Source organism: Castor canadensis, chromosome 18 (genome assembly GCF_047511655.1).
Source record: "Castor canadensis chromosome 18, mCasCan1.hap1v2, whole genome shotgun sequence".
NCBI classification, from domain to species: Eukaryota; Metazoa; Chordata; class Mammalia; order Rodentia; family Castoridae; genus Castor; species Castor canadensis.
In genome coordinates, this window is record NC_133403.1 from 3,955,299 (window position 1) to 3,977,588 (window position 22,290).

The 22,290-nt window shown below is 59.3% G+C and overlaps 2 protein-coding genes across 21 annotated transcripts in view; one reads left to right on the forward strand and one right to left on the reverse strand.

The window, feature by feature from the left end:
- Sfi1 (SFI1 centrin binding protein) overlaps positions 1 to 7,536 on the forward strand; it is a 75,395-nt gene extending 67,859 nt beyond the window's left edge. For 9 of the 14 annotated variants that reach the window (XM_074061399.1, XM_074061400.1, XM_074061408.1 and 6 more), the window contains 12 exons: positions 292 to 394; positions 1,409 to 1,505; positions 2,587 to 2,787; positions 3,203 to 3,277; positions 3,799 to 4,157; positions 4,233 to 4,489; positions 4,912 to 5,016; positions 5,188 to 5,341; positions 6,424 to 6,556; positions 6,645 to 6,723; positions 7,170 to 7,281; positions 7,366 to 7,536. In XM_074061399.1, coding sequence (XP_073917500.1) covers positions 292 to 394; positions 1,409 to 1,505; positions 2,587 to 2,787; positions 3,203 to 3,277; positions 3,799 to 4,157; positions 4,233 to 4,489; positions 4,912 to 5,016; positions 5,188 to 5,341; positions 6,424 to 6,556; positions 6,645 to 6,723; positions 7,170 to 7,281; positions 7,366 to 7,536 — 1,846 coding nt within the window. Of the gene's footprint in view, positions 1 to 291; positions 395 to 1,408; positions 1,506 to 2,586; positions 2,788 to 3,202; positions 3,278 to 3,798; positions 4,158 to 4,232; positions 4,490 to 4,911; positions 5,017 to 5,187; positions 6,558 to 6,644; positions 6,724 to 7,169; positions 7,282 to 7,365 lie in introns of those variants that run through there. The other 5 variants (XM_074061403.1, XM_074061405.1, XR_012443589.1 and 2 more) reach the window with 4 other exon arrangements.
- The window catches only part of Pisd (phosphatidylserine decarboxylase), a 33,199-nt gene continuing 18,442 nt past the window's right edge, over positions 7,534 to 22,290 (reverse strand). Inside the window, exons 1-8 of one of the 7 annotated variants that reach the window (XM_020180196.2) lie at positions 17,528 to 17,820; positions 13,419 to 13,648; positions 11,757 to 11,922; positions 10,208 to 10,444; positions 9,870 to 10,008; positions 9,541 to 9,687; positions 9,138 to 9,298; positions 7,534 to 8,579 (exon numbers count right to left, since the gene is read on the reverse strand). In XM_020180196.2, the coding sequence (XP_020035785.1) occupies positions 8,355 to 8,579; positions 9,138 to 9,298; positions 9,541 to 9,687; positions 9,870 to 10,008; positions 10,208 to 10,444; positions 11,757 to 11,922; positions 13,419 to 13,471 (1,128 nt within the window). In that variant the 5' untranslated portion in view covers positions 13,472 to 13,648; positions 17,528 to 17,820 and the 3' untranslated portion in view covers positions 7,534 to 8,354. Of the gene's footprint in view, positions 8,580 to 9,137; positions 9,299 to 9,540; positions 9,688 to 9,869; positions 10,009 to 10,207; positions 10,445 to 11,756; positions 11,923 to 12,522; positions 13,214 to 13,300; positions 13,649 to 14,113; positions 16,846 to 17,527; positions 17,821 to 22,290 lie in introns of those variants that run through there. The other 6 variants (XM_074061419.1, XM_074061420.1, XM_074061421.1 and 3 more) reach the window with 6 other exon arrangements.

Sequence of the window (22,290 nt, forward strand, 5' to 3'; positions counted from 1 at the left end):
ATTCTCTTATCATGCTGAATCAGTATTGTCGCTGGGTAGCAGTTCTGACTCTGTCCCCCGTGTCAGGTAAACGCCTGAGGCTGTGGTCCTCAGTCCTGCACGCTGCCAGGTTCCCAGTACTCTCCCGGTGCTGACCATTTGTTGGATGTAGGTAGACACGACCATGGACTTGGGTGTCAGTGAAACAGATGCTCTCAGGCACTCAGTGCCCACTCAGCAGGGGAAGAGTGAGGTGTGATGGGCAGAAGCTTCCTGTCACCCTCCATACTTACCGGGCCCTTGCATCAACAGGTGGGTGTTACGTCGCTGGAGACAGAACACTGTGGCCCGTGTGGATGAGGCCAGAAAGTGCTCTGAAGCAAGTGTCCACTACAGAAGAACTCTGTGCTCCAAGGTGAGGGGCAGGGAGGCAAGCTGGTCACCCAGGGGCTTTGGGGACCATGTTCCAGCCAGGGTGTGGAGTGGGAGCTGGTACCAGAGACTAGAACAAGGAGCCCAAAACATGGGTGACTGTCCACCATCACGTACACACACACCTGTGTCTACTGGTGTTTGTGTTTTCGCTGAATTAGGAACAGGGTCCGTTTAAGATAAAAATGTGGCCCATAGTAAGGAAATTAGTTCTTGTCAGCCCAATGTTTTACACACGGAACTTTCCACTGGGAGGAACCACAGAAGTCAGGGTTGTGGCCATGGAGGAAAAAAAAAGAAGAGCACCTGAGAATGCGTGGACCTTGGTCTTCAATGGGAACTGACCCCTTGACTGGGGTGGGGGTAGGGACAGGGTTGGTCCCGTGTTCTGGGCATGGGGAGTGTGGCAGGACATCGGTGTGGGAAGGGATTCAAGCAGGAATGGAGTGGCCAGGATGGTCCCTGGACACCAGGTGTTTAGAAGAGAACAGACTGCCTGGAGCCCTGTGGCACGAGTCATCTGCTGGAATGCCGGCGGCCAGTCCTGACAGCACAGAGCTTCCACGGAGGGGCGAAGGCCAGCCTGTTCTCCGGAACCTCGGGGCCACCTGTGTGGCCCCTGCCCTGGGAGGGGGGAGAGTGGGGAAGAAGGAGCCCTTGGAGTTTGTGACTGTGGGGTGGCACCAGGCTTCCCGGCTGCCTTAGTTCCTTAGAGTGTTTTGTTACTGTGCTTCCGGTGTATCTCTGATGAGAGCACACGTACAGTGTTTACAAACAGTAACTTCTCTACAGCACAGCGTGACAGTTAAGTCCCCCTGACAGAAAAGTCCCAGTACCTGAGGCTCCATCCCAGGCCTGTGGATGGCAGGCACGTTCTGGGGTGTTGTGTGTGAGAGCCAGACGTCAAGCACGCAGCCCCACCTCATGAGGAATCACCCAGAGTGTCACTGGGCATCAGGACGTGAAATGATCACTTCTGTTCCTCACTTGCCTGTAGGTCCTGGTCCGGTGGCGGGAGGTGGCGTTGGTGCAGATACATTGCCGACAGCGGGAAGCGGGTGCCCTCAGGGAAGCCCGGAAGGTTCTGGATAGGGGTAAGTGGGAGCCCTGGAAGCAAGCAGTGTTGAGTGCCCGGGGTTCTCTGCGCTCCTCACGGTGCCTGTCTCCTCCTGTGTGTCAGTTCCCTGGCTCCCGTGACTGGGAGGCTTCAAACAAGCGCACTCTCCCGGCGCTGGCGGGAAGCCTGCCTGCCTCTTGCAGCTTCTGGCTGCTTGCCGTCCTCGTGCACACGCACGGCCCCCACCTCAGCCTCCATCCTCACGGGCTGCCCGCTGCCTGTGTCTCTGGGCCTCTTCCCACATGGACACCAGACCTCACCCTGCTCTAGAACGACATCATCTTAACCCATTGTTTCTGCGCCGACCCTCCTGCCAAACACACTGAGTTCTCAGGTGCTGGGAAGGACGTGAGTGGCAGGGAAGGGGACACACAGGCAGAGCATAACGTCCTGTTCCCCGCCGAGTCCCACGCGGCTCGCATGAAAATGCACAGCACAGCCTGAGACCGAGGGGCTCCGAGCATGGGGAGGGGTTGATGTGAGCGAAGGGCCCTCTGGGTCAGCACTGGTGGGTCAGGGCCCTGCCTCCTTGCATGCCTGGGCCCTGGGGTGTGCAGACACCAGAGCCTTGCTCCGCTGGCCTCGGGAAGGCCCTTCCATTTCTCATCCTTGGAAATACAGTCCGTGTACGATGCACAGACGTGGGAGGCCAGCGGGGACCCGTGTCCCAGCAGCTCAGCGCCCCGCAGAGGGGAAGTGTGAATCATGCCTTAGCTGACTTGCCCTCCCTGACCGAGCCTCGACTTCCTCCTTGGTAGGAAGAGGCTGTCTTCTGTTCACGCTTTGAGTCCAGACCAAGGGTTTCCTTCCACATGCCTGGTAGCACCTTCTGTGGCTCTACGGTTGTGTCACTCCTGGGGTAGTTGTGGCAAGGCCTGCGACTCTGCGAGGGCCCTTGGGGACATAGCAGCAAGTGGAAGCCCTAGCAGGCCTGCTTCCTGTCCCTGCAGAGTGGTCATGGTCCACGTGTGGGGTTTTACTCACAGAACAGACACCCCGACTCCCCTACAGAACCTTCTCTACTCTGTGAGCCTTCTGTGACATAGTTGCTTTTGCAGCTCCCACAGAAAGGCAAACCCTGGCTTGTACCTGCCTCAGGTCGTCTCCGGACCTGGTTTCGGCACTGGCGGGATTGCAGCCAGAGGGTCGCCCAGCAGAGGGCCCAGCTGGAGCGGGCAGCCCAGTGTCGCCGCCGGCGGCTGCTGCTGGAGGGTGTGACGCGGTGGAAGACACACCATCTGGGCTGCGTCAGGAAAAGGGTGAGGCAAGAGGTGGCAGCTCTCCAAGCTCCCTCCTCATGGCAGGGTGTCTGGGCCGGGAGACCACTTCTTGGGGAGGCATCTCCACACAGAACTCAAGGCAGCTGCATGGGTACTGGTGGTTTGGGGTCCTGCTGCAGGAGCCTCTGGATGTTAGTGAAGTCTGGGGTAGCCAACCATCGAATTGGGTCCCCCAGGGGAGGATGGCTCTGGAGAGAAACCTGGGGACCTGCAGAGCCGCGAATTACCCCCTTCCCCTATCACCTGTGCAGGAGTTTTTGGTGTTACCCAGAACAGCTCCTGGAGACAGGAGGACATTCACTTGGGCCTGGAGCCTCGTTCACCATGTGTCCGTTGCCTGGGCTGGGAGGCAGGGCAGGCATGGGCCCTGACTGTGCACCTGCTCTCTCCCCAGCTCCTGCAGAGGCAGGGCACCCAACTCCTGGCGCAGAGACTCACCCGGACCTGCTTCTGCCAGTGGAGACAACAGGTGGGAGCCGACACACCACCTTTCCCGCTTCCCCACCCCACCCCGCTGGCTCAGAGGCCCGGGCTGTGGGTGACGTGAGCCGCACTTTTAGCTCAGTCTTCGGTGTCACCCCTGGCCCATGGCTGCCTCCCTGTGACCTTCCAGTCATTTCTTGGCAAAATCATCTTCCTTGCATGTACCATCAGAGAAGCCTGGTCTCTTCAAGAACGAGTGTCATGTTAGACAGTCACATTCCAGAAATGAATGTGAACCGTGAGGCCTTGATAAAAAGCCAGAGGGGTCAGGCCTCTGGATAGCTGAAGCCACAAGTCCTCGGGTCCCTCCCAGCTCCCTGTGCTCTCCCACCCCCACTCGTTCCCTTCCCCATCCTTTGATTCACAGACCAGGGGTGCCCTGAGCACCTCACCACCAGGGCCACCCAGTCCTTCCTAGCAGAGGGAGGTGGGGAGCCTGGCTAGGGCGTGATGAGCCGGGCACCTGTGGCCATGGTGGGCTCCCGACTTGTTCTTTCTGGCCCACAGCTGGCGGCCAGGAGGCAGGAGCAGCAGAGCACAGCACGGGCCCTGTGGTTCTGGGCGTTCTCGCTACAGGCAAGGGTAAGTGTGCCTCATCTGGCCGCTCCTGTGTGCGGGGAGGGAAGCCCCTGCCCCAGGGCGTGGGGGTCATGGCAGAGGTGAGGCCTCACCTGCCACCCTTCCTGGAGGCGTGGACGGCATGGCTGGGCTTCGTGCTTGAGAGGAGGAGGAAGAAGGCGAGGCTGGAGTGGGCTGTGCAGTTCTACCACCGGCAGCTCCTGCAGGAGGGCGCCACGCGGCTCCTGCGCTTTGCGGCCAGCTTGAAGGCCTTCCGGCAGCAGCTGCAGGCCCAGCAGCAGATGCAGGTAGGCCGGGGCCGGGGTCCCTTCTTGTGGGACATGGGCGGGCAGGGCGTGAGCTGACGAGAAGCTGTGTTACAGGCGGTGCACAGTCTTCACCATGTAGTCCGCCGCTGCGCTGAGCACTGGAAGCAGAAGGCGCTGGGCCAGGGCAGGGAGTCTCGGCCCCCAGCACCCATCACCCCTACCAGGAGAGTGACCTTTGAGGGGCCCCTTCCCAACCACGATGCTGCTGGGGCTGGGGATGCCACCCTGGAGACCAAGAGGCGGCGAGCTCGTCCTCAGGGAGCCCCGGGGAGCCTGGTGCTGCCGGCCGGGGAGCCCTACCTCCTGGAGCTGTGAGTGGCCTGTGCTGCCCCCTCTTCGTCCTCACCCCACCTGGGCAAAAAGCCACCTGGGCAAAAAAGCCGGGACCACCTCAGGAGGGAGGAGGCTGAGCGCTGGGAGGGGCGGGACTGGACGGCCACTGCCTTGTCACTGCTGAGCTGCCCCAGACCCCCTTCTCCAGCAGGATCCAGGACCTCCCAGGGCACAGGGAAATGGAGTAGGGTTTCCAAAGCCCTTTTCCTGAGGAAATGGGCCTCTGAGCAGTGGGGAGAAAGGGAAGTAGGAAGGTGTCACGCAGGTTCCTGCGTCTGCAGCCCAAGCCCACACGCTTGCTGACCTTGGGCCACAGCCTTGCCTGCCGTCTCCCTGTCAGATCTGAAGGGAGGGACGCTGCACAGGTCTTGGGCCCCCTGCAGCCCCCGTTTCTTCTCAGCAATGCTGCCCGCTCAGCAAGGAAGCAGCCACGACGCCCTCACTTCCTGCTGGAGTCCACGCAGAGCCAGAGGTCCCCGGGGTATAGCCCCCTCCCAGGACAGGGGTGAGTTGTGTGCTTGTGGACCTGTTTTGGTGGCCCCGGGGGTTTCGGTGGCCCCGGGGGTTTCGGTGGTCCCGGGGGTTTCGGTGGCCCCCTTCTTCCCTGTTCTTCAGTCCAGAGAAACACGGAGAAAAGGTGCACGGCCTGACCAGCCCCCTGCCTTCCCTCGCTCAGGCTGGAGAAGTGTCAGGAATGGGGCCGAGGCATCCGGCCAGCAGGCCCTTCCCTGCCGAGGCCCCTCCTGTCTGGGGCCCCGAGCGCCCCTGGCCCGGAGCTGCTGCTGCCCCCCTCCTCCTTCACGGCCCGTGGGGCAGGAGGCCTGGCCAGGGTGAGTCCTCCACACCGCCTGTCGCCGCTCTGCTGCTTTGCATTGGCTTTCAGTGCTCGTCCTCGTGCCCTTGCACTGTCACCATGACTGTCCACACTGTGTCTGCCGCACCCTGGCCTGGGAGGACATGGCAGGTGCGTTCGCTCGCAGGACCCAGGGCTCGGCTGCGAACAGCTTGCCGAGGCCCGTCCTCGAGAAGCTTCTTTCCTCGGCAGGACACCACGTGTACAGACCCACGGAGTGGCGCAGATCCCGTGGGTTGGCTGGCCGTGTGAAAGTTGGTGAGGGGCTAGGGCAGGGGCACCACTGTGTCTGCTCGTACGTGGGCTCCAGGGTGCTGGGCGGCTGGGCAGCCAAGCCACGTGGTCCAGGCTAAACTCACTGTGGCAAGACGGCTTCTCTCGGAGGCACACAGGGCAGGACTTGGCGTGGTGGGTGTGGAGACGGGAGGGAAGGACGGACCCCAGAGTGGCCTTGGGTTTCTGGCCCGAGTAACCGGGGGAGGAATGACTCCTTTGAAAGAATCCAGGGTGCAGTCTGCTCTTGGGAAGCGCTGCTTCCTTCTGACACGCGGGTTTGAGAGCGCAGCAGAGTCCGGCCTTCCTGGAAGTCAGGGCTGGAGGTCCAGATTGGGAAGGTCAAGGCACTGGGACCCACTGAGGTCACCTAGAAGAGCAGAGGAGGCTAGTGTAGAGGAGCCTAGGCAGAGCTGGCCAGGCGCTCAGTAGTGGAGCAGCATTGGCACTGGCCAGGCCACCCAAGGCAGGGGTGGGCGGGGAGGGGGTGGTCGAGAAGGAGCTGGGCCCTGTGCTGTGGCTGGAGTCTAGTGGCAGGGCGTTGCTCCCTGCCATGGGCAGTGACAGAAGGGGCAAGTCCACTGCCCCAGAAGAGAAGGGGACAGACAGGAAGAGGGCCTGCAGGTGTGGGCGGGACAGGAGTTGCCTGTGACTGACTCAGAGCACAGAGCACAGTGGGGGAAAGGCTGCTGGTGGGGCTTTCCCCTGTGACCGTCCTCCGCCAGCTGGCCAGGGCGGGTTCAGAAAGCCCTCCGCTGCTGGGGCTGGCACGCCCACTCCTTGCAGGTGTCAGCGCAGCCCACAGCCACTGGGCCGAAGCTCCGGGCGCCCCCATCCCTAGCCGGTGGTTCTGACCCCCATCTGCTCCTCCCTGGAGACTTCACGGGCACCAGGCCTGAGCATGGCTCTGCAGCTGCAGGTGAGTAGCTGGGCTTGCAGTGTGGTGTGGTGGCTCCTGCACCCTCAGGGAGAAGATGGTGACATTCCAGTTCATTCTGCTGCCCCAGGACAAGCGGAGCTTGAGGCTGAGCTGGAGGGGATTCAGCAGCAGTTACAGCGCTACCAGAGCACCAAGTACAACCTGTGGTGAGGCCTGGCGGGGGCCTGGGACCTGTGCGCAGGAGGTTCCGCTTCCACTTCCGCCCTGTGTGGTCACAGCAGCCCTCACTCCTGCTTAGGAGGCCCATGTTAGCCTCACCTGGGGAGCATCACCAACACAGCAGCCCCAGAGATGATGGAGGGACAGCTGTCCCGATTGGCAGCTCTGCGCAGGGGAAGAGGCTTGTCTGGAGGCTTTTCCCCCAGGGCCACCTGAGTTGCTGTGTGCCGGGGAGGGTGGGGGCGGCAGGGAGAGGAACACTGTGGAGCTACCAAGCCGGGGCAGCTCCAGGAGGCCCTTCCAGTCCGTTCTCTCCACCCCGACCCTGCATCCAACTGGCTTATATGCTTCTCCAAGCCAGAGTGGCTAGGGCTCCCTGAGGCTCTGCCAAGAGCCCAACCTGGCAGGCAGCAGGTGTCCCCATCATCTCCAGGTCCTGCCAGCGACAAGCCAGCAGCCTGCGTAGATGGCTGGAGCTGAGCCAGGAGGAGCCCAGGCCTGAGGACCAGGATGCCGAGCAGCAGGTGCAGAAAGAACTGGACGAGGTGAGGCCCAGGCCAGACCCAGGGATCAAGCCTCCCCACCCCCACCCGCTTCCTCTCACTTGGCCTGCCCCTCCCCTACCCCAGGTGGAACTGCAGATCCAGCGGCTCGCACAGGACCTCCAGGCCCAGCGCCAGCCCGTTCGGGCCTGCATCACCCGCGTCCAGGCCCTGCGGCGGCTCTGTGCTGACCGGGGCGCCAAGGCGGACAGGCAGCCTTCGGGCCGCCGCCGAGATCAGAACACAAAACTACCATGAGTTGTATTTTTTATTTCAAAATGTCTTGCAAGTAAACGAATTATAGTTCTGCAGTCTCCCACTTTTCATACGAAATACTGTGCTACTGATACAGTTGAGGAAGTTCAATGACTTCTCCCGCAGGAGAAATTCACAGCATGAAACCTGGTCCTGCGCCCCTACTTCCCCTGGGCCGGCCTCCCGCTTCACTCGCCCTCAGCACGTGGGTCAGCTAGTGCTCTCGCCTGCCATGAGGACTGCCAGCTCTGGAAGGCCACTCTTCAGGCCCTGCAGTGGTCCCTGTCATTAGTCACCATCCCCAGAAGACGCTAGCGAAGCCCAGGGCCATACGTTCAGCCACAAATGTTAAGTTTTCGCTTTTCCAACCGACGGGGAGGTGAATTTGGGAACAGAAAGTGGCTGTCATGGTTGTGTGGCCTGCTCTACAGTCCGTGCCAAGAGACACCTCACCCTGTGTGTCGTGCGGGGAGGCAGGGGCGCGAGGCCAGAAAAATTAGAAAGGGCGACAGCGAATGGTCCAGCAACGGGGTGGCCAGAGGCCGTGTCGCGTCATGTCGCATCAGCACTTGCCACCTTCAAAGAATACCAGACCAATCTACAGGGCTTGGGGGGTCTCCAGTTTATAAAAATATCCAAAAGCGATTCTGAGGCCACCCTGCCTGTCCCTGGGCTCTTTCTCAAAGGGTGAGATGGAGCCAGAACGCCCATCTGCACCGCTGCAGGCGGGAGCGGTCACGGCCTCCCCCGGGCAGCCCCGGGCTCCTCTAGCCCCCGCGATCCTGCCTCCTGCATGGAGACTTCGGCCGCAGCCCGGAGGCCTAGAGGGAGCCCAGTGCCTCCCCGAAGCGGATCTTCTGCCCCGGCTTCAGCCTGAACTTGAAGTCCTGGGGTGCCTCGAAGATGAGCACGATGGTGGAGCCCAGGTTGAACTCGCCCAGGTGCTCGCCCTTGCGCATGGGGACACCCTCTTTGTTGGCAAGTGTCACAAAGCTGAAGTCGTTGTAGGAGCCCTTGCTGTACCTCGGGCTGTTCGTATGCAGGTCCTGGGGGGGGGGGGGAGGCACACATCAAGAGGACTGCAGTTTCACCCCCACCTGGGTTTGCAGTGTTGCCCGTCCCCCAGCACCACCCAGTCCAACGCAGGGACAGTGTAGGGGTGGGGGCAGCTTCTCTGAGATCACAGCAACAGTCCCAATTCCTGTGTGACCTGGGCCCAGGAGGGACGTGGGGAACTCAGTCCCCACTGTCTTCCCAGCGTGAATGGTGCAAGGCCCAGCACTGGCAGCTGTCACAGACTGACACTCAAAAAGCCAGCCAGCACAGCTGGCCCCAGATTCAATTCCTGTCCCCTCCTCACTCACCTTTAACTATGACTCCTGGCAGAAGGCAAGTGCCAGGCTGGAAGGCTAATCCCCTCATCCGTCCCAGCCACCTGCAGAGCTGAGTGGCAGCAAAGCAGGCGGGAGGGGGAGGGGCCAAGCAGGCAGGGGCGTCCCTCAGGACGGCTGCTGGGCACAGGCCCAATGGCTGGCTGCATAGCAGAGAGGGCGGTGGACCCAAGAGTCCGACTTGAGGGCTCCGACAGGGTGGGCTCTGCTCACCTGGTCAAAGTAGATCCGAATGGAGCCCACGTTGGTGGCCCCCACAGCCGTCAGTGAGAAGAAGCCATGTTTCCAGTCCCCTGTCAGGACCACTCGCTCGTTGTGGCAGAAGAGTTCTTTGATCCAGCGGGCCATGCCAGGGTTCACTGACATCAGGGAGCCTGTGGGGACAAGAAACGTGCTACTCCCTGCCTGAGACCTGGTCTGTCCACTCCAGGACAGCCCATGACCCAGAGGGACTCACAGCCCAGTTCCATTCCAGGTGCAGAACAGGTTTTCGAGCTCCCCCGCCCTACCCTCAACCAGTCCAAGGCGGTCAACTCCTGGCCTTGGGGATCCCAGCTTGGGGCTCAGTCACAACACGAAGGAGGTAACTCCCAGCACAGGACAGGCCTGGGCCTACCGGGGAAGTGGCGCCGGCGGGAGACGGTCCAGTCTGTGGGGGAGTGGAAGCAGTGGTAGTCCCCAGGGGCCAGGTAGATGACACAGTGGTAGAGCTCATTCCCTTCCCGGGTGACCAGCTGGTTTCTGAAGGACTCACAAGAGGAGGCTGTGGGGTGGAGCAGAGAAGACGGCCAGGCTCACACAAGCTCCAGGAGCCACTCAGCCTGAGTGCCCTACAGGCAGCCTGGACACAGCTCTGGGCAAGGCCTGACGCTGCCACCTGCCCCACGCCCTCTTCCTCAGCCTCTGGCATCTCCCCTGCCCACCCAGGGTGAGGCAGTGACCCACCTGGGGGGAAGGGCAGGTCCTCTGCGTTGGTTCGAGGGCCCAGGAAGGACTCCAGGGAGTAGGTGACCCCCTTTACCTGCTCCACCTCACAGTTCTTCACCTGCCCAAAGTTGAGGATCTTCCCATCTGATGGGCTGATCTGAGGGAACAGGAGGGCTTGCTGCCAGGGAGGGGCGGTGCCCCCATCACCAAGCAGCCAGAGCCCCGCCCCTGGGGTCGCTGTTGGAGCAGATGGGGCACCGCCGGGAGAACTGTCCACAGGGGCCAGGGGCTGACTCCCGACACCCAACAGGAACCGTTTCCTGAAGAAGGAACGCGCTAAGGGCGGCGGGCCTCACCACGCTGTGCAGGCCGCAGACGGGCCGGGCCTGTGGCTTCAGCTTGCGCCGGAAGAACTCGCTGAGGTTCCGGTAGTGGTGCAGGTCCTCCACCGCGGCCTCCTTCATGTTCACCCCGAAAGTCCAGATGTACAGGCTGTAGACAGGCCTGCGCAGCCAGTGCGGCAGCTCCACCTGGTTGAGACGGCCCCAGGCCCGTGACAGCAAACGCGTCGGCACCGACTTATACAGTGCCACCTGCAAGGCACAGGACTGAGTTGGCCCCGCTGCCCCAGCTGCTAGAGCCCAAGCACGGCCGTCAGCCCACCCCACCACAGGAGGGACCCTGACCCCAGGGAGGCCTCGCTGGCCCAGGCTGGTTTTGTGATGTGGCTGTGTCTCACGAGGAAGCAGACTGCACTTCCCAAATACGCTCTCAGGCCTGGATGCGCACAGCTCAGGTTTACCATTTCAGGCAAAAAGCAAAGAAAACTGCCCTGGCCCAAGGGAGTAAGCAGCCACGGCCTCACTTGTTGAAAACGGGAGGTGGGGGCAGAAATGGACCTAGTGTGAGCCCGAGACTGCGGCAGGTGTGGGTATGCCGTCCACATCCCAGACCGCTCGAGAAAGCACGGAAGTGCCCTGTCGTCTGAACAGGAAGCACTTCCACACAGGGAGCCGCTTCCTCTTAGGGCATCTTAGGCCCTGGCGGGTCTAGCAGCATTCAGAGCCCGGCCTGCTGGGCTGCACCTGCCCCACTCAGGCCTTGTGTTCAGAAGCCTTCTGTGCCTCAGCTGACCCGTGAATGTGCCTGCACCCGAGGCTGTCCTCAGAGCTGGCTGTCCTATGGAGCCCCTGCTGTCCCTCCAGCCTGGAGTACCCAAGGTCAACAGCCCTTAAATAGCAGGTGCCACTGCCCTGCTAGGAAGCGCCTCTGACTTGTGTTGCTGTGTCACTTCACAGCTTGTAACACCTCTTCAAGGTACTGAGTGAGTGGCTCTGTTTCTGGCTGAGGCCCAGCCACTGGAGTGGCCCAGGGCTGCCAAGTGCTCAGGCACAGGCTGGACCTGGCATCTTAGTGCCCTTGTGCTCGCGGTGCCCGCTCGGCTTCCTCCCTGCAGCTGGCCTGCTAAAAGCTGAGAGCAAGAGAACCGTCCAGAGAGGGACTCACTAGCCAGGTCCTGCCTGGACAGCCATCTGGACAGCCCCCAGGTCCACAAGCGTGTCCTCAGACTGGTCTTTGTCTTCCAACTACCCTCTGCCGTCCAGGAATTTATCTGAGTTCTTAAAATTGCCTCTAAGCTCTCTTCTGAACACAGAAAGTCAAAGAGAGACACCATTTTCTGACTGCTCACTTCTTTCCACAACCAGAGCCCCCAGTGGCCCTAGTGAGGCAGTGCACAGTCACTTTTCTGCAGCCCACACCACCACCAACTAACCTGGCCTTCTCTTCTCAGCCAATGCCCTGGCCTGCCCAACCAATGACCTTCCCATATTGAGCCACCGGCAGGTGCAGCCACCACCTCTGACAGCCCATAGCACCCGGGCTGCCCAGCCTTCAAGCACTTACCCTGCTCACAGGCCTCCATCCCACCCGGCTGAGTGGCCTGAGGGCGCCGAAGGGCAAGAGGTAGTAGAGAAAGGTCAGGGGCCAGGAGCGCAGTTTCAGTGCTGGCCTGGACATGCAGCTCAGCTGGCCCAGCCTCCGCCGTAGGGCCAGCTGGGGGAAGTGCAACCTGCAGGACACATGTCCGCAAGGCCAAGGTCAGTACCCGGGTCTCCAAAGGACCCAGGAGCACCCTCTCTTGGCCACTGCCATTCCTGTCCCACCCTCAGCAAGCTGCCTCTCCAGGGCAGCGCAGAAGTCCACAGCACTGCCGTGCTCCCTCCCCACACTGGTTCTAAGTCAGAGGCTAGGCTGCCTGACAGACGCTTCCCAGTCTCGCCCACCTGCTGAGGCTGAGGGGGTCTGGGAATGGGGCAGCAGGACGGAGGAGGGTCAGGCCCATTTCTAGGCACCTCTCAGAGGGAGTGGCTTCTGAGCATGGCAGTGGCCCCAGTGAGGGTGAAGAATGGGACAAGTGGGCTGGAGGGCCTGTCTTGCACCCCCAGCTTCCCACAATCAGAGAGGGTGGGGGCCAGGGACAGCTCTGCCTGCCCAGGCATCAGGGAGACTGAGTCATCAGCACTATGACCTGGTCGGCTAGGGAACCCTGCTGAGTCTTTCACTGTCATGCCTCTTGCTGCCTTATCTACTCAAGTAAAGGACTGGACGACACAGAATCCATGGAGAAGGAACTGCGTACATGTGCGTGTCCACACATGCGTGCACGCACCTGTAATGCTGCAGCTCTGCCACCTGCACAGTCCGTCCTCTACAGCAGGCCAGGCCCCCCAAAACCCATCCGCGGGTGTGGGGAGAACCTCCCCCAGCTCTCAGGCCCCTCCCCGCTCCAGCAGCTTCACGAATCTACAGCACTGTGGGCTCCTGACCACAATGAAGTCCCTGTCACATGCCCAGACATCCACGCAGCCTCAGAAGGCCACACTGCACCTACTGAGACTGTCCCCAGGCCAAGTTTCCTCATCCGCAGAATGACCACATGGGGCTGTGTGCTCTCAAGAGAAGTGAGTCCTCAGTCTCCCAGGTGCCGAGCAAACCAAGGAACAAAGGGCACCCGACCAGAGGCGAGAGGGGCCAGCGGCAGCCCACGACCCCTTAGTGACAGGTAGCAGCACTCTCAGCTCCAGGCGGCTGCCTCCCCACTGCGTGCTTCCTTCCCTCTCACCCTGCCATTCTGTCTTTAAAAGGCCCGGGGAGGTGGCAGGGGGAAGCAAAGACAAATCACTGCTGTCCTGCAGGATTCCCCGCCCTGCTCACTGCAGAAGAGCAGAGACCAATCGGAGGAGCGGCAGGGAAGCCCCTCTCCCAGGTGCCAGGGGCAGGAGTAGGGGGAGGGTACCTAGTTGCCCATCCTGAGGACCAAGGCCGTAGGGCGGAGGCCAAGGGCGGCCTCCCCCCTTCCCACTGGGATCCGCAGGTACCTGAAGCGGGCTCTCCTACTCAGGTCCCCCCCCCCCCCGCCCGGTGGCCCTCCAGCCGCGGGGGCTCACCCCGTGTCCTCTGGCTGCCACCTCCACTGGAGGGCCACCAGACATGAACTCTGACCTTCCTGAGGTTGTGGCGGGGCACAGCAGGGTTAGGGTTAGGACGCAGCGGGCAGCATCTCACCATTTCGCTGCTGCTTGCAGCTCTGGTCCTCGCCGTGCCTCTGACTGACACATCGTGGGCAGGCACAGGGAGGGCGGCGCAAGGCTCTGCACGCTTGCTTGCCTTTGTTTTTTCTCCTTCCTCCCCTTCCCCCGCGCCAGCGCCAGAGGATCTCCTGCGCCGTCACTGCTCCAGGGGCGCTGCTGGCGCTTCCAGCCTCCGCTCACAGGACACGGGTTAGAGGGTCAGGGCTATTGCAGACAGACAGGTACTCGTCACACCTGCTCAGTTCTCTTGCTCAGGTCACCAATCAGGCTTGAAGTCGGGCAGAAGCCCCTGCACTTGGCTTGCTCTGTCCCCCTGGCTTGAGTACCTGTCTGGATCACCCACTCCCTTTCGCCCGGCTGGGCATGCAGCAGGTGGGGGAGGTCCTGGGGTGTGCACCCCAGCCAGCCGTGTTAGGGATGGGTCCAGACCCTGCTGGGGCTTCCAGGCACCACTGGGTTCCAAGAGCACGAGGTGGGAATCTGAGCCTTGTGCTCCAGGCCGGGGCCCCTCCCTCACAGGGCCCTGACCCATTTTCAATTCAGGTTACAAAGTAGCATTTGAGGAATGAGAGGGGTGGGCAGTCAGGCAAGTGAGGCCCAGCAGCATGAACCAGGGTGTCAAGTCTACAGCTCCCTCCTTCTTCCCCCTGGTCCTGGGGTCCCCAGTACCTGGCTCTGACCCCTCCAGGCCTCTTCAAAAGCTGTGTGCCTGCAGCTGGGATGTGGCCAGGACTGAAGCCCAAACCATTCCACCCTGTTCTGTCCATCTTTCCTTCAGAAAGGCACTTTGGCGCCTGAGGATATGGGTCAAAGGGTAGAGTGACTATCTAGCAAGCCTAATGCCCTGAGTTCAAACCTCATTATGGCAAAAAAAAAAAAAAAAAAAAAGAAAGGTACTTTGGCTTGGCCCCACTCAGGCTATCTGCAGGCCCTGCCTGGCTCACCTGCTCGCTCACCCTCTCACCCTGACAAAGCCTTCCCATTGCACAGACAACAGGGAGAGAAGAGCAAACATTCCACACTGTTGCCATCTCAACCCAGGGAAAGCAGAGCAGTCAAGGCCTTCAAGGTCCCTGGGAGGAGGCGGCCTGACCTGGGCTGAGGGAGCCTGCTCCACTTGGCCTCCAGTCTCAACCACAGCCCTTAGAAGGGGGCAGCACCCGAGAGCTGCTGCCTAAGGCAGAGAACAGATCCAGGCAAGGACCACAGGGTATGGTCAACACACAGAGCAAGAAGCCCCAAGTCAGATATCACTCTCCATATAAGGATGAATGTGTGCAAACCCACCTCAGTTATGGAGATGAAAACCCACCTCAGCACCTGCTGCAAGAGCCATTGACTCTCAGGTACACTAGTGGCCTCTGAGAGCCAGGACAAGGCAACCAAGGCCTGGACCTGAGTAAGCACAGACTTTTCCCTGACCGAGGAAATGGTGAGGCTTGGCTCACTCGAGACCCTTCCAGCAAGCTTGTGTCCCCAGGACCCTCTTCTGAGTGGCAGGGACAGCTCACTGTGGAGTGGGCCCAGTGGGAGCAAACCCACCCACTGAGCCTCACCCAGCAACAGATGTGTGAGAACCTCCTCCCTCAGCACCAGGAGATCAGCAGACAGGGAGCCCTGCCTGGGCCAGGCCCAGGGCTCCATGGCTGCGGCTTCTGCCTCAGGCTCATGCGAGCCTCCCACTAACACTTCCATCCATCTAGACTCCGATCATTCCACGCAGCGCTCACACCCACCCTCTGCAATGGCCAGGGGAACAGGCCCAGGGGGACGATGGGCAGTGGCAAGCTGTTATCGAGCTCTACAGGGCTCTTTCTCTGCTCTGTCAAGCGCAGGCGAGGAGTTCATTGCTGGCTCACCCCCAAGACTCCTAGGGAGGCAAGCATGGCCTTGTGGGATGGGGGTGGGGGGAATGCAAGCGTCCCGGCCTCCTGCCAAGTTTTTCGTACTGTCCTACCTAGTGGGACACTAACTACAGCAGCCTGGAACATGTCAAAAAGGTGTCAGCCCACAAACCCAGCTTGGCCCAAACCTGCGGGAACAATCCATTTCATCCTCCCACAACACCTTGAGGGCCCCATCAGGCCTCCTTGCCACAGCCAGACAGGCCTACCCAGACCCGGCTGCTCCTCCCTGCAGAGACGCTACGCTACATACTGCCCTGTGGGGGCACTCAACATGTGCTTGCCAGCAGTGAGAGCAGGGATGGCAGGAGGTCATTGTCTTTGATCACTGTTCTCTCCTAAAATGGGACACGAGACAAGGGTGTCAGACTTCCCCAGCAAACAGCATAGTTTGGTACCAAAAGGTGCTCAGGGAGCAGAACAAACTTATCTGTGCCCCAGGAACCAGCCCAGAACTGCAGGATGGAGGGAAGAGAACCCTGGAAGTCACTATTGTCTCACCTCCCAAGGCAGAGTGACTTCTTGGCCAGCAGTGCTTCCAGCCTCCCCATTCCAGAGCTGCCTCCCACCCCTGCCTCCACTGAGGCACCAAGGCCCGAGGTGCTAACACCTCCCCCTTCTAAGAGGCAAGCACATGAAGTGTAGGTGAGTTCTGGACTGTGACCAGCAGGACTTTAAAGCTATTATGTGGCCTAAGGGTCAGTCACCTGGAACATGAGAACTCAGAGGGCTTTGTGGTGGGTGACAATCTGGTCTGGGTAACTTGGCTGCCCACCCCCACCCTGAGAGCTGGACAAGTCACAGGTGCTCTCTGGACCTCAAGTTTCTTCACCTGGGAAATTGGAAGGGAGATTTCTCCTGCTCACTTCCCTTGAGGCTCAGAGCATAGCTGCAACCAAAGCCCTGCTCAGAAACCCTCACTTCCACCTCAGAGACCCCACTCCTTTTCCTACAAGCAGCCCATACACTGAGAGGGCAGAGAAGGGAAAACAGAAGTTCAGGCAGCAGCTCTGAAGGGCACTGGAAGCAAGGGCTGATGGACCACATGGGGGCAGCTCCATTAGGGCATGCTTTTCTGGGGCTCGCACACAGGTCCTCATCTGCCCCACACTGCCCCCCATGGAATGGAACATTCCAACTGTAGCTCATGAACAGAAGTGGCCAGTCAGCAGTCACTGTGGGCGTGGGCAGGTGTGGGAGTGTCAGGTGGGCATGGGGTAGAGGTGGGCATGCGGTGTGCACTGTGAATTGGGTAGGGCAGGTGGAGGGCGTGGGCTGCAGCGCTTCCAGCTGCTTGCCTGGTAAGCTTGGACCTGTGCATTCCAGTCTGAGCTTAAGGATATGGAAGGGCAGGCAGTGAGGGGGACAGGCCTGCCAGGCCACCTCCCCAACAAGCACTCCCTGGCCACACAGGGCCTGGCACTGTGTGTGGGGGTCCAACGAGAAACCCCGAGAATTGGCTCTGCCCAGATCACCAGCCCACCGCCCACTGTGGCTCACTTCACCACTCACAGGACTGCGGTGCTTCCTTCCCACTCACCTGAGGCAGGGCCACCTGTCCAGTGGGGTGACCAAACCCTCATGCCCCACGCTGCAGGGCTAGCAGGGGACAGGAAAATGGACTCTCCCCGGGGAAAATGGGTGAGTCATCTGAGAAGTGATGGACAAGGGAACAGGGAGAAAGATAAGGGCCAGTGGTCATCCCAGTCAGTGGCCCAGGGAGCTCAGAGAAGGGGAGGAGGGACAAAGACATAGACCAGGTATTCCTCAGTGTCCCAAAGAAAAGGAAACTTTGGACAAACTCTGGTGCCTGTGTCCCACAGCAACGAGGCTGTGTTACCTGCTGCCTGGGGTGCTTCCCCTCTGGCCTGCAGCACAGAGGAAATACGCACTGCACTTCCTCACTTCCCGCCAGCCACTGCCACCGCCCACCCCAGAGCAGAGATGCTACAGGACGTGGAGGAAGTGAGCTCAGGCACCGGCCCGTGACTGTCTGGGGAAAGGAGAAGGCCACAACTCCGTCAAGCCAGTTCAGATGGGCTCCTCAGGCCCGCGGGGGGGCGGGGAGTGTTCCTCAGGGTCCCAGGGTTCCATGTTTCCAGCAGCCAAAGAGCCAACCCACAGCCCGAAAGTGCTAGAAGGGCACTCCCACCCTATAGAAAGCAGTCCTCTGACTTGCCTTGCTTTCCAGGAGAACAGGCAGCCCTCTGAGAAGCCGCTGGCTGCTGCAGATCACCTGTGGCTCCTGTGGGCTCACTCACCAGCAGGTGGGTGCCACTAGGGTTGTGGCCTCCAATGTCTTCTGCTCAAGCTGGGAGGCCTCAGGGAGGGCGGGGCTCGGGTTCCAGCCACTGGGGCCGCCGGCGGTGGGGGCAGGAGGAGCAACACCAGCCACGTTAAAGGGGCCGCTCCCTCTGAGCTGCAGCCAGGCCAGGGAGTCCCGAGGGCCCCTTTAAGAGGAGTGGCCCAGTCTCAGGTCCTGGTCACAGAGCTGCTCCCACACCTAGAGCTAGGTGGGGCCAACTGCCCCAGGATGCCTCCAGGGACTGGAAGACCTATCCCTTAGCTCCTGGCCGGCTGCCTCCCTCACGGCCACCCCAAGCCACCCGGTAGGGGCCCCATGTGCTGCTGACCTCATGGAGGACTGGCTTCCAAGTGGACTAAGCTTTAGAGAGCAACCCTTTCTCACCCTGGAAACCTGGCAGAGGCGAAGTCCTTACTTCTTCCCAGTCATGAAGACAATGGCTGCTGGCACTCCCCCCCCCCCCAGCACAAACGCCCAGACCCAAGAAGGGAGGCAGCCCACCCACTGGCAGCCTTGCTCTCTGCTGGGCTGAAGAGTCTGTGCGACATGTCCTACCTGACAGGATGGGAGGGTTCCAGCCTGTGGGGTCAGCAGACCACCCCAGGCCCACAGCACTCAGCCAAGGTGGGTGGCGGAAGCAGCTAGCACTGCTGGGGGTGAGAGCATGGGTGCGCAGCCAGCAGGAGGTTAAGTGGTCAGAAGGCTAGGCTCTTCACACTGACCTACTGATACTAGGGTACAACTTCTAAACCACTTCTAAACCAACTACCCTCGTGAACGGGGCTCTAGAGAGACACAAAGGGTGGGGCCAAAGCAGCCTGGACACACAGACACAGTGCAGACAGCTCACATGGCTGCGGGAGGGGAAGAGATGCAGGGGGCCACCCTCAGGGACTTCCAAGATACTCTGCACCCTACAATGCACCCGTGGGAATGGGGGGGGCAAGGTTCAAGGTACAGCCCCAGACCAAAGGGGCCTCAACTTCTGGTAGGGCTGGGACCCCTTATGCACAGGCTGCTCCTCACACTCTCCTGGCCTGAGGCCACAGCAGACACCACCAGTTGATCCCAGATTTCTCTGAGCCCCAGTGAGACTTCAGACATGTCACCTCAGAGCTCCAGGCAAACCCCTCCATGAGATGGGACAGAAAGGAATTAAGCAAGCTGGTGGAGTGGCTCAAGTGGTGGAGTGCCTAGCAAGCATGAGGCCCAGAGTTCAAACCCCAGTACCAGTACCACACATACAAAAAAAAAAAAAAAAGGAATTAAGCCCAGAAAGATGCCAACATGGAATCCTGGCACACCAAACTCTAGACTTGGAAAGATCCCAGAAGACTTCCCAAAGCCTCCAGGACTCGTGGACCAGGTGTTTGGGGTCCCGAGTACATAAGGAGCCTCCCGGTTCGGCGCACACTGCCTTTCACTGGCTGAGTGATCTCTGTTAATGCGCACACACTAGCCTGGACAACGGCCACCTGGGCTGCATGGTGCCCACCAGGGTTCCTTTTCAACCACTCTAAACCTCTATGGTGTTTAGAAAACGCACAAACCTCCAAGGAGGTAGGAAAAGCCTTAGTCCTTAATTTCCACTCCTGCCATCTACCTGGGACTCCTGAGTGGAACTGTCACCTAGTGTCACTGGGAGATGGCAGGACCCAGGTCCACTTGGCTGCCAGCACCTGCAGATGGAGGCTGGGTTTCCTCAGTAGACCACAGGTGCTCTCTGCTGGGCCCACACTGGGTAAGTTTCATGCACTAACTGCGCTGGACTCATGCCCTATGTGGGGTGAGGGAAGGTAGCTAAGGGATGAGGTGGGGTGGCAGGTGCTGGCAGCTAATTCTCACTACCTGGAGGTTGGTAGAGGCCCTGGAGGAACACTGGAGACGGCTGCTGTCTCAGGGTAGCACAAGGAGCCACAGGCAGGTCCACCAGCCTCCCAAATGTCCAGGAAGGGAGCCCAGACAAGCATGAAATGCCCTCAGACACTTTCTCCACACACCATAGTCTCCCAACCCTGCTGGATTTCCCTCTCCTGTTTGAGAATGTTTCTTGGCAGCCTCAATGGACTGCACAACTTCTAGGAAGGCCCTGGCCCATGCAGAGCCCTCCAGTAGCAACTCCAGGACCTTGTCCAGGCACCGAGGAGAGGCAGCCTAAAGCAGGGTAATGAAGAAAGGCCTTTGGGTGGAGCCAACGCAGCAGAAAGTGTCCACCCCTGGATTCCGGCAATGTTTTCAAGTCCCCTGTCTTCAGGCACAGTCCTCCGCCCTTCCACACACTGGAGGCTCAAAGTCATAGGTGGCGGTTCCTGAATGGTGCAGGCACAGAGCTGTAACCGGGCTGGGGAGGCAGGGGCAGAGGCAGACTGGAGCGGGGGCTTGGGGGTCTAGCCATGTCGCAGCACAGCCTGAGCCACCTGAGAACGACTGCTCATCTCTGAGCCACAGTCCCTCACAGATGCAGAAAAGAGGGCCCTCTGTGATTCCTTCTTGCCCTGGAGCCCCTGAGTCTCTGAGGACAGAGCTGTCCCCTACTGGACAGTGCCATCAGCGTAAGAAAATTGCTCCAGGAACTCAGAGGCACCTAAGCAGGCAGACTCTGCTTCCCTGCACTTGACCATTTGCCATTTAAACATCAGTGTTTGTTTTCTCAACACCTATTAGGCACAAAGTAAAACAGTACTTACTAAATCTCTACCCTCTGCTTGCACAGGACCAGGCACTTACACCACGTCATTCCCATTTAACAAGCACGTGAGGGAATTAATAGCAGCCCTGCTTACGGATGAGAATAATGAAGCTACCATATTCATACCAAGTTTAAGGATGTATAGAAGGTGCCGACGGGCTCCAGGTGGGGGCAGGAAGGAGGATATGGTGCTTCCCAGGGTCCTGGTTCAACACTCAAGCTGGTTGGTGCAAGAGCGGACAGTGATCTGTCCTTGTTCCTTTCCATGAACTGGAACCTTGCACCACACTTTTCTTTCTTCTTCCATTTTTTTTTTTAATTCTAAACTGAAGCTAGTAATAAGGAAGCAGTACTAACAAAGGAACGGCCAGCCCAGCTACGCCTGGGAGTTCTTTTACTCTGCATGGCTGCTTCCCTGCCCCTCGACACAAGCAACTACGATGTGGTCAAGAACAGTCAACCAAACTTACTGCCTTGTTGGGTTTTTTTTTTGGCGGTACTGGGGTTTGAAGTCAGGGCCTCATGCTTGCTAGGCAGTCACTCTGCCACTTGAGCCACTCCACCAGCCCCTGCCTTGTTTTTATACTCAGATCTGTGTTAAAGTATTCAGGGATGAGGTTTTATAAGGTCTGCAATGTGCTTTCAAAAGGTTTAGAAAAAGATAAAATATTTCACATAAAGATAAAGCATATATTACAAAACATTAACAGCTGTTTGATCAAGGCAGGGCCTACAGGTAACTTATTTTCTCAACTTCCCTATTGCAAAAGTGCTCAGTTTTAGCCAGGTATGGTGGTATACACCTGCAATCCCAGTCCTTGGGAGGCTGAGACAGAAAGATAACAAGTTCAAAACAGCCTGGGCTACAGAGTGAGACCCTGTCTACAGAAAAGTTCACAAGCCTAAAAGATTTCACTTTATATTTTTATTTTTGTTTTTGTTGTTGGTTTTTGGTAGCACTGGGGATTGAACTCAGGGCCATGTGCTTGCTAGGCAGGCAGACTACCACTTGAACCAGGCCCCCCCAACCCAAGATTTCATTTTAAACCACAGGAAAATGTCTAAACTGTATCAGGAGGAAAACCGAAGGTCACATCCTATATACTGAATCCTGCTATGGGAAGTGTGCCCACAGCACTCCAGCAGCTGCTGCCACGGAAGGGCCCAGGACTACTAAGTCCCCACATGCTGGGATCTGGCTGAGTGCTGGGGCTCATGGGAGAGACCTTTGTGGCTGACAGTTGCCAACCAAGGCTGGCTTTGCAAATGAAATCCCTCCCATTCCCATGGAGTCACCTCTAAGGGCTGGTGGAGCTTGGGGGAGGAAAAGGGACCCATGAGCACTTCCTCTGGCTGCTTCTCCAAAGCCCGACCTGGTGCTCTGGATGGCCAGCTTCCCATCACCGTACTTCTGTGCTCTGAACCAGTGGTCGAGGAAGAAAGACCTCCTCCCAGACACTAGAGACTGGGAGGGTGGGTGGTGGGAGGATTTTGACACCAGATTTCATCCTGTGGGGTGCTCAGATTAGCTGGATATCAATAGGAAACCCCAGGGGTTACCACACTGCACAGCTGCAAGCTCTCCCAACACACTTGAGGGTTACAGATGTTACAGAAGTATCACAAGTGTTCCCTGTTTAAGGGATCACATATTATATATTTATTCTCACAGATGCCAAACTGCTCTTTTGTTGTTTTCCTTTTGTTTTTGACCCAAGGCCTTGCTGTGTTTCCCAGGCTGGACTCAGGTGATTCTCCTGCCTTAGCCTTTTGAGTAGCTGGGACTACAGGGGTGCTGCAAAGTACTCTAAACTATTAATGGTCAAGTCTTAATATAACCCCGGGCTGGGGCCACTCTGAATGAGAACTTCCTCTGCACTTTATCTTTATGGACTTGTGACGGGAGTGACAGGCTCCTCCAGCATCAGTAGCCTGAGAGGCTCCCTCA